The 16144-nt window shown below is 36.7% G+C and overlaps 1 protein-coding gene across 1 annotated transcript; it reads left to right on the forward strand.

Moving 5' to 3' along the window:
* The first annotated feature begins 11743 nt into the window (after positions 1–11743).
* LOC140006645 (F-box protein MAX2 homolog B-like) lies at positions 11744–14657 on the forward strand. Its single transcript, XM_072048895.1, has one exon. The coding sequence runs from the start codon at positions 12015–12017 to the stop codon at positions 14145–14147; it is 2133 nt and encodes a 710-aa protein (XP_071904996.1). The 5' UTR covers positions 11744–12014; the 3' UTR covers positions 14148–14657.
* Positions 14658–16144: the final 1487 nt, after the last annotated feature.

Below are 16144 nucleotides of genomic sequence, written 5' to 3' on the forward strand. Positions count from 1 at the left end.
TTGCATTTTGGTGGGAAGGGGTCACTCTGGAGGTCTACAAATCTATATAAGTTAATTTTGTACTTTTTTTTTTTTTTTTTTTTTGTAATTGTACATTTGTGCCCTATATCAATTTGTACATGTATTGCTAAAAAATAGGAGAACTTATTTGATCAAACCTTCAAAGTAGTGTAGAAACGTGGGGTAGTAATCGTGTATTTTTATCATTTTTCTTGTAAATTTATCAAATAGTCAGCAAAATTACCTTGGTAATTGAGATTCTTTATTAGTACCCCCGTTATAATCAACGTATGGCGATGGAAATGTGTATTACAACAACCATAATGAGAGTCAGCTTCTAAAATACTACCTAGTTGAAAGGTAACAATACACACTATTTAGAACAAGAAACAAATCAAACTTTGTAGTATTCAAACTTATTAGTTATTTTAACTAGTTTAAAATTTTGTTCAAACTTATCTTGTTTAGTCATTATATCGATTTTGAACGAGTTTTTTTTTTTTTTTTATCGAACTTGAGAGTTGTCGAGCACAAAAAGTTATTCAAATTTGGATTGACTAATTAACGAATCAAATTGAAACAAACTCTTATCAAATCGAACTCGATTCGAGTATCAAATAGTTAGATTCACCAACAGGGGTTGGTTCGAGTGGTAAGCGGTTCGGATTCGCTTAAGTAGGTCTCGTGTTCGAGTCCTAGTGTACGCAGACACCCCTGTTGGGAGACTCACCCACCATAGCCAGGTGCGCGACGCGGGTCGGGTCCGGATTAGTCGGGGCAAAGCTTCGGATACCGGGCGGGCAACCAAAAAAAAAAAAAATAGTTAGATTCATCTTTCAATTCGAAAAGCATTCTTTAGAAGATATTACAAATAATATTCTTGGGCCACAGAAGGTCTTTATATCTTGAGTAAATTGTTATTTAACGCTTTGAGATCTTTGTCATCTCAAGCTCTCTCACAAATTTAGAAATTCTAGTCCATTTGCCATTGAAACAAACATCCTTAATCACGATTAAGGGCAGTCTAACTATGTGGGTATACCTCCCATCTGCCCCAATCCTTTCAATCACCAGGATCAGGCCCAAGCCAAGCTCACACAAACTACATATTTTAACAATAAGTAGGGTGTCTACAATTTTGACAATTAGAGATGCCATTACTGTGAAAGCCCAAGGATGACGGGCCTACAGTTTAAGTAGGCCCATTTCATTGTGTTAATCAGAAATAATACAAGAAACAATATATACTACAAGAACTTCAGTCCATACTTGTAATACCAAAGAGGTGGCATCACAATTGGCACATTCCAATTGCCACTGCAGAAATATTGAATTACATTTCTCTCTTTTTGATTCTTTCTTGCCTCACCTTCTTAAAGAATTCAAAATAGAAAGAAACAGAAAATAGCACCTAGAGTTATGTAGTGTAGTAAGCAAATCTAACCCAAAAAAATAAAAAGAAGAATTCTTAGTTAAGAGAGAGAGAGAGAGAGAGAATTCTTTTAGTAAAATCAACCATTCTAAAAATGCTTGACCTTCAATTCTCATCCAGGTGCAATCCAATATATGTACTATGTACTGTGTAGTACCTAAACTAAAGGGTTTCGTGCTTAAAATTAAATGTCAAGTTTTCATTTTATTGATGTTCTAAAATAAGAGTCACAATTTCAAAATTAACACATATTTTTCAATCTTACTATTTGAAAAAATATTTTTAAAAAAAAAAAAATTTCAATGCACATCTAGTAATGGAATATTTTGAATTGAAAGAATACATATGTAAATTCATCGCTGTCATCTCATCTGAACGTAATAATTGCCATATCTACGTAAAAAGTTAAATTCCAAGAAACGAGTCTATAAGGACAGAGGGAGTACTAATAATTGGTTTTTAGCAATCAATCATCATCATCATGCATCAGGCTTTAACCTTTGAGTTGATGAGGCATAAAGAAGAAGGGGGAAAAAAACACCCCACAACACACGTCCTTCTCTTGACCTTTTCTAAACTGAAGTTTAGAAATTCGGCTTTTATAAACCTAATCCCAGAAGAAACCTCAAAAGCCGGCAACTCTTGAGCTCCTTCCAGGGACTTATAAACCAAACCCAAACCCCCCCCAGAACCGATGTGGGATGGCAAACCCCACAAGGGCAAGCCAGTAAGGCCGCTGCTGCTAAGAAGTAAAGACCCCTCACGACACTCAGTAAACTACCCTTGCATGAATTTGCCTCTTGACCTTTTCTAAACTGAAGTCTAGAAATTCGGCTTTTATAAACCTAATCCCAGAAGAAACCTCAAAAGCCGGCAACTCTTGAGGTCCTTCCAGGGACTTATAAACCAAACCCAAACCCCCCCAGAACCGATGTGGGATGGCAAACCCCACAAGGGCACAACACACGTCCTTGATCTTATGGCATTTTATCCCATGGTGAAAAGGGCAATTGATTGGACAAATGCTTGTGCGATAACTCCGCGGGACTCTTGGCATTTTCACATGGTCCTTTCACTGGTTTGATATTTGTCCCCATTACCCATTGTCAAACGGCACGTGGTAGCTGCAGGGCCATTTGTGCTTCAGACCAGAACCGGCAGACATGAATCCAAGCATCCATCTAAGAAGAAAAATGAAGCCGTGAACACAGGAAATGATGACATAACAGTGTGCTGCAATGCAATTTCAACTTGTGGTGGAGGAAACTCAAAAAATGAAACGTTATAGGTAAGTATAACTTATCAACGGGTGTTATTAATAGTTGGTGGATTTTTTTTCTTGTGGATAAAAGCAGTAGGGTAATTGGTACTTGAAGGGATGGTACATGGATAGTACCATCAGCCATGTGTAGAACTTCTGCAACTAGCAGGAGATTGGGAATTTGGGGTACCCCACTTCTTGTTATCTTGTACTGGTTCTCACCTCTCAGTGACCTTATTTTTGGAGTTCATGAGTTGATCATCTAAGTGAGGACTTTAGTTCAAATTTGTCCAGTTCTTATGCTATAATGGAAAAAATGTTGGGATGATTTTTTTTTGGGTGTTTTTGGAAAACTTGTATAGTAGCACCTTGTTCAAACGAGTGCATGTGAGGTAAATCGGTAATTGGAGTACTGCCTGAAAGATTTCAAAAGTTGAGTTTGTTTTTTCAGAAAAAAAAAAACCTATGTGTTTGGATATCTCATTATTCCAAATAATATTTCACTTGTATTATAAACACATTTTTCAATCCACTTATTTATATTTCTAACCACCTTTTTATCTCATATACATCACATCATAAAATGTGTTACAGTAATTATTTCAAATAATACTTTATTCAAACGGAATGGTGTCTCACCTACAAGAGCAATGAGTTTGTTTTTTCAAAAAAAAAAAAAAACATTGTTTTAATAATGTACTTGTGTCTAAGGAATCATAAACTCCAGCCTTCCTTTAGATGCATGTAGAAAATATTTTTCAAAGAAGAAAAAACTTGGCATAAACATGTTAGCTGTTTGATCTAGGTTGTAGTTAGTCTGACTGTATTTCGATAGTAAAATTATTTTCATTTACTGTAACACTTTTTGTGATGTGATATATGTAAAATAAAAAGATGGTTGAGCATATAAAAAGAGGGATTGAGAAATGTGTTTATGATACAAGTTAGATATTATTTGGCAAATTTGAGCTATCCAAACACGTACATTTCCCAATTAACTTCTTGTTTTTCCAGTTAACTTATTAATCTCACGTACATTACATTCCAAAAAATATTACAGTAACTATTCCAAATAATATTTTAAATAATCCCCTATCTCAACACACTCTGTGTTACTATTTTTACGTTATAAGGGGACACTTTAAATTCCCTATTTTTTTTCTGTGTCCGACGAGTTTTGTTTGGAGAGAAATGTATAAACTAATTAACTAATATTGCACAATCATTTACCTTTACCATACTACCACTCTCAACGAATTTTGATGTTTCTACTACCATGAATCCATTTGAAGATTTCAAGAAAACCTCTAGCTAAACTTTTTCGACGAAATCATATTTGCAGGGACCAAAAGCATAATCATACTGGCAATTTTGATAGGACTTAAAAGAAAAAAAAAAAGCAGATGCAATATTGAAAGATGAGTAGATATGCTCATTTCCTCTTGCTAGATAAAAAGGGCTTTGGTGATAAGGAAAGGAGATTATAAATCTATTATTACTGATTCATAGTGAAGCATGTGGCTGTAGTGTTTTTATTTGATTGATGCAGACTTGTGATTCATTCAATTTGGAAACTGGTCCTCACGATGGTCTTTGTCATTGCACATCAAAATTGAGAATTATCCCCTCCACAATCTAGAAATATTTTTATGATTAATCAACAGCAACGACAATAACTTTTCTGGGCCCCATCGTAAACTCCAAACCTTATCTGAATAGAATCCTTACTCTTTGGGATAAGGCTAGTAATAAAAATCTTCCAAAAGAATCCGCCAAATGTCAAGTACATGTACATGAAAATTAGTAAGATCATACCACTTCTTTAAGATACTTAGTAAAAATCCAGTAAATCACTTGTATATGTGTGTGTCCTGATTTTTTCTGGTAATTGGAGTCGATTCCATTCAAATTTTGTAATGCTAAATAAGGGAAAAAAAAAGAAGAAGAAGAAGACAGCCTCGTATCATTGAATGTTCAAATTATGCATATGATTTTCTTCTTTTCTTTAGTAAACGGGAGGTTTCGAACTGGATCTCTTATTTATAATTCCTTCTATTTTACCACCTTACTCCAATCCTGCCACCCTCCGATTTTCATTGTTATACTAGTATATTATATTTCACATTGGGATTTTTTTTTTGAAATTATTTTTCCATCTCAAGCGTCAGACTAAGAAAATCAAAGAAACTATGATGCTTCCTAATTGTTTAATACCTCTCAATATATCAATCATACTGTTATATATCTTTTCTTCTTTTTTTTTTTATTTTTCCCTTTGAGAACTCAATATACCTACCCTCAGTGAGACTCATCTGAATTCGGCTCAAGGAGCGCTCGCAGAGTCCGACTCTTGCCCGGGAATGGAAGGCCTGATCTAGAACTTTTCGAGGCGCTTCATATAGGAGTCAAATTTGCTACCTCTTGTTGCCATTAATAACCCGCTTACTAGCTGCTCCAAACTCATGGGTTATCATCTTTCCTTTCTTCAGTACTTATGTGTGTGTCTGATTGTTTTGTACATATCAAAATTACAAGTACTAACTTTAATTTGCATTCTCAAACTTTTATAAAATTTTTATTTTATACTCTAAACTTTAAGTTTGGACACTTTGCATTATAAACTTTCAATTTTAAATACTTTGCACCATAAACTTTTAGGATTATCCCATTTAAATCCAATTAACAACAACTTTAACAAAATTAACGGCATAGAAGACCCAACAAATCAATGACAATATGCCAAAGGTGGTCAAAAGCATCAAGATATCATAATAAAAATAAAATAATGAATTGTCATTAATTTGCGCCATCTTTTATTTTGTTAATTTTGCTAACAATATGAGTGATTGTGACCATATAAATCAATGACAAAATGTTGAAAGTGATCAAGAAAAGGTTAAGACATTGCAATTAGAACAAAATGGTATATTGTCATTAATTTTCACTATGCTGTATCTCATTAATTTTGCGAAGGTAATTAATTATTGGATTTAAACGGGACAAACTTGAGAATAGAGCGTATAAAAAGAATTTAGGGTGCCAAATACCCAAAATTGAAGTTTAAAAGACAAAGTGAAAAAATGATTCGAGCATGTAAAGTGAAGTTATTTCAAAATACAAATTAACATGTAGACAGAGGTAATTATCACACAAACTATAAACTTTCGGAGTCAAACTCAAAAAGATGATTCATGTTATTCTCCTACTAGAGTGAGAAATCATAGTTGTGAGATATGTTAGTTTTTGGAGCTAACCGTGTCGACCATATATCCTTATGCAGATGCTTCAATCGTTTTCTTCGTAGCTCATCATAGATAAGTTGCTTAATTCCTAGTGGATTTTTTTGACTTTTTTGAGCGAATAATGCATGCATCTCTAACAAGGTATGCTTGGAAGTAGCGACTGACAGTCAAAATCATAGTTGTGAGGATTTAAGCCTCCTTAAATATGCTATTCCTATCTGGTATTGTTTACTAGATTGGAGTACTAGAATTTTGTTCCAAGACTCTTGACAATAATATTAGCAAATTTCCTAATACAAAGGCCATCCATTTACTCCCTCCCTTTTTTCATAACTGACGTTTAAGGTTTTGCACACCAATTAAGAAAAGTTATTCATTGCTTAAATCTGTACACTACTTTCCTTTTATACCCTCATTAATTGTCCAATTCACCCATATTTTCTCTCACTAGAGTACTAAATGGTGCTGTTTTACTAGGCCAAAAGTAATGCAAACTAACTCCCACCAAACTAGGAGTAGTAATTAAGAACCCTGTATTGGAAAAGAGAGATAAAAGGGTAAAATTGTGAAAAAATAATTAATACTGTATGGGGATAATAAAACGACAGATAAAAGTACACTAGAGCAAATTTCTTAAACGTCGGTTATAAAAAAAGGGAGGGAGTAGCTTTGTTCATTTGAACTCGGATAATTTAAGTTGGAATGCATTCACCATGCAATATTTATTTTGTTTTATTTCTTTTATTAAATAAGCAAATCTAGATTGGTACGTATTACTGTCTCCATAAACATTAGAATTTAGTTGAGTGCACATTATGTAGCAAAAATTTACACAAAACAAAGGTACTTCTGCATCTTTCTGTTTACAGTATAAGATCAAACGCTAGAATTCACACCAGATTAATTATTAAAGTTTTTTTTTTTGACCAGATTATTAAAGTTATTCATGTTGGCACTTTTGTCAAATGTGATTCTTTATTTCTTGATTCTCTCTTGATTGACAAACACTGAATGGTGGAATGAACCTATCTAACCTAAACCGAGCACAAATTAATGATGAATTGTTTGAAAACCCATATCAGCATCATTCAGCCCCACAGGGGCCACAAGGCACACTTGATTTGGTAGGCGGCTAATTATGAATCACTCATGTCATTACCTCTTATTTTAGAAATTATCTGGATTTGTATAGCACCTCTTTTTGGATAATTAACTGAAAATGCTTTGTGTTTTGTCCATCATGGTGTCTTGGGGAATTTACGATATCCCCAACACAAGGATCAGAATCCAGAATTGAAAATGATTACTAAATACACTTGTCTTGTTCAGGTACTGAAAATTAAAACGACTTCACTTACAGAAAACGACTAACAATCATGATATTTCGTAACAATAGACATAAATATGAGAATCTCTTACAAACATCTAGTATGAATATAACTTGCATGGTTTACTTTTAGAACGTGAAAGATTTGACAATTGGAAGATGCATGCACGGTATATTTACTCTAACCTACACGTAAAAAAAAAAAAAAAAAAAGGTAAAGAGTGATTCTACATGCATCAGATATAAATAAAGCCAAACGCTATACCATATCCTCAGAAAGCTGCACATCTAAAGAAGAGAATGTTTCGACAAACTATCCAAATACTTTAGAATAGATGCTGGAAGTTAATTCTGTTCTTGTTTAACAGAAATGCAATTTGAAGAGTTTGTCTTGTGACAAAATGATGCGACAGGTAGAGGCAGAATTGATTGAGGACCTTATCCTATTTTCTAAAGAAGCAAATAACTGTAGTTAATGGGGCAATTGCATGCGGGTTCACTACTTCATCTACCAACAGCACTCGAGGGTGTACAAGTTACAGCAGGAACAAAAAAAGCACAGACGCCTCCATCCAATTTGCACCTGGATTCTCAAAAGTTGGTATTCAAGTTTTACAAGAAGTTGGCAAATCCTAAATTTTTTGAAGTATCGGTCTTTTTTTTTTGGTTTATAAGATTATAGTGTGTACAATGGAAACTTAAAATGGTGAGATAAGTACCAAAAATTACATTCAGATGATGGGAATAACTACTCATAGTGGAGTAATATTTATATGAGCACTGGAGGGTGACCCGAAGCTGATTGGGCTAATCCACCTGGTTTTAAAACCTGAATCTTCAAAAGACAATCCTTGAATCATTTGGTGGAAAAACTGTCCAATGTAGCACAGCACCTCAGTTTGGTGGATTTATTTTTGTTTTTAAAAATCATATTATCACTCACAACCCTTAGGCTTAGTTTAATTGCTTAAATTGAGCAGATTCCTGTTTTATTGAAGCACTTGCAGTATATTTTTTGCATTTTAGTTTTAGCACATGCAATTAAGCAGGAAAAGAAAAGCGAGAGTTCAACAATTCTAGGGTAAATCCCAATCGGTGGATTTAAGATAATAAATAAATTTTAGTGGCCAAGAGAGGCTTCGAATCTTTTCCGTTATCAGATTCAAAGGTGAAAGGTGTATACATATATATAAAGAAATAGCTTGAATAAATGTGAAATCTTTTTACTACTATTCCCCCACCATTCATGAATTAATTTGTTGTTCATTTTGGTATTATGACACCATTTTGGGTTTGGTATTATCTTTTTTTTTTTAAGTGGAATATCCTTAGCAGATTACTACAACAAAGGGATTTCCTGACATTGTGTCCCCTGAGTTTCCAACCTGGTAAGAAGCTGAAGCAATCAGATCAGACATGCTCAAAGCTCTGGAAGAAGGGTGGACATCTCTACTCATACACTCAAATTGTAAGTGTTTAGTGGATAGAATTAATCACAGATGTATTGGGTTATCCCTGTTAGATATGTTGGTAGATGATATCGTACATCTTAGTCGATCCTTTTGGCGATGTTCCTTCATATTTATTGGAAGGGTACATAATCGCACTAGTCATGATTTGGCAAAGTTTGCTATCAACCTAATTGATGAAACAAGGTGGGAGCTAGACTTCCCTGTGTGGCTTAAGAATGAAGCCCACAAAGATGTCCTGGCCTTGTGCCAGTAGTATGTATATGCTAGGAATATTGTAACCTTTATCACATATATATTAAATGACGACATTTTGACAAAAAAAAAAAAAAAAGTTTCCAACCTGGTAGACCTAATTAATAGGGGAGTGCCACGTTCATCACGTGCTCTTCATGCACCGATGAAAACAAGATTGGTTTTTCCACCAAAAGCACATGAGCATCACGTGCTCTTCGTGCTCCTCTGAACGAAGGAAAATAAATGAGTGCTCCCTTTATTTGCACTAGCACCCATTCAATCATTCTTGACCCAAATCAGTAAAAAAAAAAAAAAATCAAGAAAAAGGAAAATAGGCAAGAGCAAAACTTTTCCTCAAAGAAAAAAAATAAAAATAAAACAAAATGAAAAAGAAAGGAACTAAAAACTATCGATGTGGGAGAGGAATGAAGTTCCAGTGGTGTATAATGATTGAAAATGTAGTCCATGCAGATGTAAAGATACATGATAGTGCACTCAATATGCTACTTGGGTGCGGGGATGGGTTGGGTGGTATGGGGTGAAGGAGTGTAAGCAAGAGGTTTCGGATTCGATTTCTTCTGCTTACACTAATATATATATATATATATATATATATATGCTACTCTACATTTGGAAAAAGATAAGAAAAAGAATATTTCAGCTTCAAAAACTTTGTCCCATCACCTTTTATTTCTATTTCTTCCAAGATGGGGAAAAATCTGAACGAAACAAGTGAAAGAAAAAGGGGATATAAGGGGACACAAATTTATAACTTTGAGTGAAGGCTAAATGAAATGAATCTTCCATTGGACAAATTAGACAGAAAGAATTTTTAGGAAATTTAACCCTTAAAAACTACTCCCTCCCTTTTTTTATAACTGACGTTTAAGAAATTTGTTCTTAAGTACTTTTATCTGTCGTTTTACTATCCCCATGCAGCATTAATTATTTTTTCACAATTTTATCCTTTTATCTCTCTTTTCCAATACAGGGTTCTTAATTACTACTCCTAGTTAGTTTGCATTGCTTTTGGCCTAGTAAAACAGCACCATTTAGTACTCTAGTGAGAGAAAATATGGGTGAATTGGACAATTAATGAGAGTACAAAAGGAAAGTAGTGTATAGATTTAAACAATGAAAAACTTTTCTTAATTGGTGTGTAAAACCTTAAACGTCAGTTATAAAAAAAGGGAGGGAGTACTATTCCTTTCCCCCTATTGAATGTGTCATACTTTCCATTTTAGAATGTCCCAAAATATTTGTCATGTTGAAAAAGTCAAAACAACTTTTAATTTCTCTTTCTAATATAACCCCTCTTTCCAATCATATGCATGTTACCATTCAAATTTAAAATTTGAATTTGTGGAAGTAAAATTGAAAAGAAAAACACAAACATCACAATCAAACCACTATTGTTAAAAAGTTGGATTCCCTGAACATGAAATTAGGATGGAGGGAGTAGTATTTTAATTGAAAATTAATTGTTCTGAACTTCTATCATAGTTGCATCTCCATACAAAGAAAAAAAATAATAAAGTAGGAGGTTTTGGATTCAAATTTTTTCGCTTACAAAATATAAAAGTAGGGAGATAGTTAAGTTGAATAGTAATGTGAGAGGGATTATAACTAGAAAGTTTTGGATTCAACACCTCTCACTTACCAAGAAAAAAAAAAGTTGCATCTCCTTATAGCTGATTTTTTTTTTCTTTTTGCAGAAAATAATTCAAGTGGATTCGACTTTGATCACAATCATAGATCAAATATGCTCTCAGGATCATAAGTTGCTTACAAAGATTTTAACAAATCGCCCATCAAAAAAAAAAGTTGCATCTCCTTATAGATTAAATCATTTTTTTTAATAGAAAAAATTCGAGTGGATTCAGAACCGGTCACAATTATAGGACAGGGCTTGCCTCTGAAATCATAAGTTTTTACATATCGCCCACCAATACAGTTCTAAAAAAAAAAAAAATTGAGTGAATTTGACTTCGATTACTAACACAGATCAAGGCATGTTCTTGAAATCATAGATCGTTTACAGGAGTTTTCACAAGTTGCTCATTAATATAGTGGTCATATCAGCAGCGAGAGCAGCATTTCAGGGCATTGTTTCGGAACCATAAATTACTTGAGTACTCATCAATACAGTACTCGCATCGACAGCAAGATTAAATTTGAATACACAATTTGATATGAAAGCAATGGTTCGCCCTTATCAACTGTATTGGCCCATGCACCTGAATGATTCCCGGTAGCCTCATCTTGACTTCATTGTTAACCTTATCCTTGAGCCTCAGTTGTCATAGGCATCTTTTGTTTCTACAAGCCCCAGGAGAAAAAGCACTTATGAAGTGCTGAATTTTGTGACCAGAGGGACAAAAGGACATGAACCTTTTATTATCTTATCTCAAATGTCATGTACCAGGGGATTAATTCCACTTTGTCCCCCCAAACTTTGAACGATTATCCACTTAAGTCCCTAAACTTCAAAATGGGACATTTAAGTCCCTAAACTTATAAATACCTCCCACTTAGTTAGATGGGACTGAGATAAGCCGTTTTCATCTGGTCACTGATTCAGATACTTCCCCCATAGATCATCACTCTTATGCTAAGTCCATAACCATATATCTGTGGCGAGTCGATCAATTTCTCCAGAGCCCCGTGACTCACTCAATTTGCCATGGGCCGGAAATGGGTCACCCCCCCCCCCCCCCCCCCCAAAATGTAGACAAAATCCCCCCATGTCCCTAATGTGCCATTCTCCCATTGGCATTGATCCCAGCCCCTGCCACCACCCACCCACCCACCAACCCATTGCTTACATCTGCCAAGAAACAAAATTAATTTTCCAGCCCACTTGTATTCAGTCTACGGACTGTACAGTGTGCACCAGACTAGAATAAAGAGAAGTGAAAAAAAAATAAAAATAAAAAAAGGCCAGAAACTAATAATAGTAGTAGTAGTACTTTTACCTTCCTCTTCCTCCTTGTCCTCCTCCTCTTTCAACTTTTCAATCCATCTCAAAGTTTCGTTTCATTTCTCCATGGCCACTTGCCAAACAACCGTCAACGACCTTCCGGATGTGATGCTCACCAATATCATCGCCGCCATCTCCGACGTGCGGAGCCGCAACGCCGCCGCCTTAGTTTGCCGCAAATGGCTTCTTCAAGAGCGCTCCACCCGCACTTCCCTCACTCTCCGGTGCAACATCCGGGACCTTTTCTTCCTCCCTACTTGTTTCCGATCCGTAACTGACCTCGACCTCTCTTTACTCTCTCCGTGGGGCCACCCCTTGTTATCCCCCAACACTCCCACCACCACCGCCACCCTCATAGCCCATGTTCTCCACCAAGCTTTCCCTGCAGTCACTTCCCTGACCCTCTACGCCAGAAACCCATCAACCATACAGCTCTTGGCTCGTCAATGGCCGTGTTTAAAGCATATTAAGCTCGTCCGCTGGCACCAGCGGCCCCAGTTGGGATCTGGCGAAGAATTGCTAGCTTTGTTTCAGGAGAACACATCAATCATTAGTCTTGATTTGTCCAGCTTTTATTGCTGGACGGATGATGTTCCCGCAGCTCTAGTTGAAACCTCAAACTTAACCATCCTTGATCTCCTGAACCCTTCATTTTCCGAAGGGTTCAAGGCTAATGAAATCATGGACATCACAAGATCATGTCCTAATTTGAAGGTACTTCGCGCGGCTTGTATGTTTGATCCTAGGTACATTGGATACGTTGGAGATGAGAGCTTGGTTTCGATTTCGGTTAATTGTCCTAAATTATCCGTGCTTCATTTGGCGGATACCTCGGCTTTGGTGAATTCCAGGGCAGATCCTGAGTCTGAGGGGCTTACTCCTGAGGATGCTAAGATCACTGTGGCTGCCCTGATTGAGTTGTTCTCGGGGTTGCCATCGCTTGAAGAACTGGCTTTAGATGTTTGTAATAATGTGAGAGAGAGTGGCCCTGCTTTGGAGATGCTGAAAGTGAAATGCCCCAAGTTGAGGTCACTCAAGTTAGGGCAGTTTCATGGGATCTCTGTGCCGATCGAGTCAAAGTTGGATGGGGTTGCGCTTTGTTCAGGGCTTGAATCTTTGTCAATTAGGAGTGTTGCGGACTTGACTGATATGGGTTTGATTGCTATTGGAAGAGGGTGCTGGAGATTGGCAAAGTTTGAAGTTCAGGGTTGTAATAAGATAACCGTGAATGGAATGAGGACTTTGGCTAGTTTGCTTCGCAAGACTTTGGTGGATGTCAAGATTTCTTCTTGTAAGAATCTGAAAGCATCAACGTCATTGAAAGCGTTAGAGCCGGTGCAGGATCGAATTAGGAGGCTCCACATTGACTGCATTTGGGATGGTGTAGATCAATTTGATGGGATTCAGTATGATGTTGATCTTAACGGATTGGATCAGGGTGGGGCATCGAACCAGTCGGATGGATATGTCAACTACTTTGGGGATTATGACAGTGAAATCATGTGCAGCAAGAAGAAGAGGTGCAGACACTCCTATGATCTGAATTGCTCTGCTCTGCAATTTAACAGCAGCAGCGGTAATGGATTTTGTAGCAACTCATGGGGCAGACTGCAATGTCTTTCACTTTGGATTGGCGTAGGTGAGCTTCTAACCCCATTGACTGCTGCTGGCCTTGAGGATTGTCCGAACCTGGAGGAGATCCAAATCAAGGTTGAAGGAGATTGCAGGGAATGGTCAAAACATACACAGTCCCGCTTTGGGTTGAGCACTCTGGTGCAGTATCCTCGCTTAACCAAGATGCATTTGGATTGTGGAGACACCATAGGTTATGCACAGACTGCACCGTCTGGGCAGATGGATTTGTGCCCATGGGAACGATTTTACCTGATGGGAATAGGGGATTTAAGTCTCAATGAACTTGATTACTGGCCACCACAAGACAGGGATGTTAACCAGAGGAGTTTATCTCTGCCAGCAGCTGGACTGCTCTATGAGTGTCTTACCCTTAGGAAACTTTTTATCCATGGGACGGCTAATGAACATTTGATGACTTTTTTCCTTAGAATCCCAAATCTCAGGGACATGCAGCTGAGGGGAGATTATTACCCGGCACCAGAGAATGATATGAGCACGGAAATGAGAGCAGATTCTTTAAGCCGTTTTGATGCGTCTGTTCACAGACGCCAGATTTCTGACTGATACACAGCGATCAGAGGCTGGGGTGCAACCTATGCGCAATAACGAAAGAACATGTCGTACAGCGTGAATCTGTAACTGTTAAAAAAAAAAAGAGTGTAACCCGCATCTAGGTCTTTGACATGTACACATAGGCTTTGAAGACTGAAAACCGGTTCGAATTTTTGTCATATATAATTCATTCATGCGATGAGGCTTCGCGGGATGAGGAACTTATTTTCCTACGCGCAATATGATGCATCCAGTTACCATGCGTAACATTTAAGAGTTTGATTTCAACAGAAATCGATGAAATGCAGTACATGAAATTCTACTACATCAACCGTTAGTGTCGTCAACTCTTGACAATGAAGGCAATCTGTGACCTCCTCCAATCTCATAAAAGAGATCCATTTTCTTTTCTTTTCATTTGTATGACGGTAAAATTTTCGAATTGCACAAAAAGTGCTTAATGTTTTTTTTTTTTCAATTTGGTTATGAAATGAAATACTACCTTCCTAAAATTGGAAAATCCACACAAAATACAACTTGAGCTTGAGCCGAATATATTGTAACACCTCTACTATGTGTTTCTGTACAATTAAAGAGATTGCATTAGCACAATGAATACTCGCAGTCGAGCAAGCGGGTAAGAATGTCCTCGCAACTAGGACGTTCATGCGGCTCTGCCCAACAATCTGCAACCAGGAGAAAAGGAAAGGTGAGCTCCAACAAGCACAAATGAGCTTGAGGTTGTTGCTTGTTACGAGTTTGACAATATGTGGATAACCAGTTACCTGCAATAAGCCTACCAAGAGGTCCTTCAGGAATCTCCAACCGTGATCCCTCATTGGCAACAGCATAAACCACCTAGATTGGAAAAAGAAGGGTGAGTGCACTGTCACTTGCAGAGAAAAATGGTCAAAAATATTTATTGCACAAATTACCTACATGGGGGTGATAAATAGATATGCTCATTTCCTCTTGCTAGATAAAAAGGGCTTTGGTGATAAGGAAAGGAGATTATAAATCTATTATTACTGATTCATAGTGAAGCATGTGGCTGTAGTGTTTTTATTTGATTGATGCAGACTTGTGATTCATTCAATTTGGAAACTGGTCCTCACGATGGTCTTTGTCATTGCACATCAAAATTGAGAATTATCCCCTCCACAATCTAGAAATATTAATGTAAACTGCAAACCTTATCTGAATAGAATCCTTACTCTTTGGGATAAGGCTAGTAATAAAAATCTTTCAAAAGACTCCACCTAGGGATGGCAATGGGGGCGGGTGCCCGCGGGCAACCGCCCCGCGGGGGGCTCTCGGGGCGGGGGATGGGGCGGGGGGTGGGGCGGGGGCGGGGGGGAATTTTTTCCCCCCGCTTAGAAACGGGGCGGGGGGCGGGGGAGTATACCCCCGCCCCATCCCCCGCCCCGCCCCCCGCAAAACAAAAAAAAGTATATATATAATTATATATAACATGTAAGTTAATTAGTTATAAACTTATGATAATGATATTATTAGTTAGATGTATTATATAATGTATATTAGTTTATGTAATATAATTGATATTATCAATTATATGAATAATTCTACATGTCTACTAATAGAATTTATTAATTAGTTATACTAAATTTACTAATATATTTATACTAAATTTCTAATTACACTTAATAGAATAACACTTTTTTCTCAAAAAAAACCACAAACACAATAATGAATTAGTGATTGCATTTGTACTAAAAGTGAAAACTTGACTATTTTAGTTATATTTATTTCATCATATTGGATTGTATTCAAATAACTTCTGTTTGATTGTTTTTATGAGTTTCAATTGCAAAATTACAATGAATAATAATTTGGTGATGTGTTGATATTTTAGTACTTGATTATTTATTAAAATTTAATTATAATAAAATTATATAATAAAATTTTATTAACCCCGCGGGGGCACCCGCGGGGGAAGCGGGGCGGGGGCGGGGCGGGGCGGGGGGAGCAGGAGGCGGGGGACGGGGCGG

Source organism: Coffea arabica, chromosome 5e (assembly GCF_036785885.1).
Source record: "Coffea arabica cultivar ET-39 chromosome 5e, Coffea Arabica ET-39 HiFi, whole genome shotgun sequence".
NCBI lineage: Eukaryota > Viridiplantae > Streptophyta > Magnoliopsida > Gentianales > Rubiaceae > Coffea > Coffea arabica.

Excerpts from the sequence above, each read along its gene's own strand:
- LOC140006645 (XM_072048895.1), top strand. The coding sequence starts at position 12,015 with ATGGCCACTTGCCAAACAACCGTCAACGACCTTCCGGATGTGATGCTC.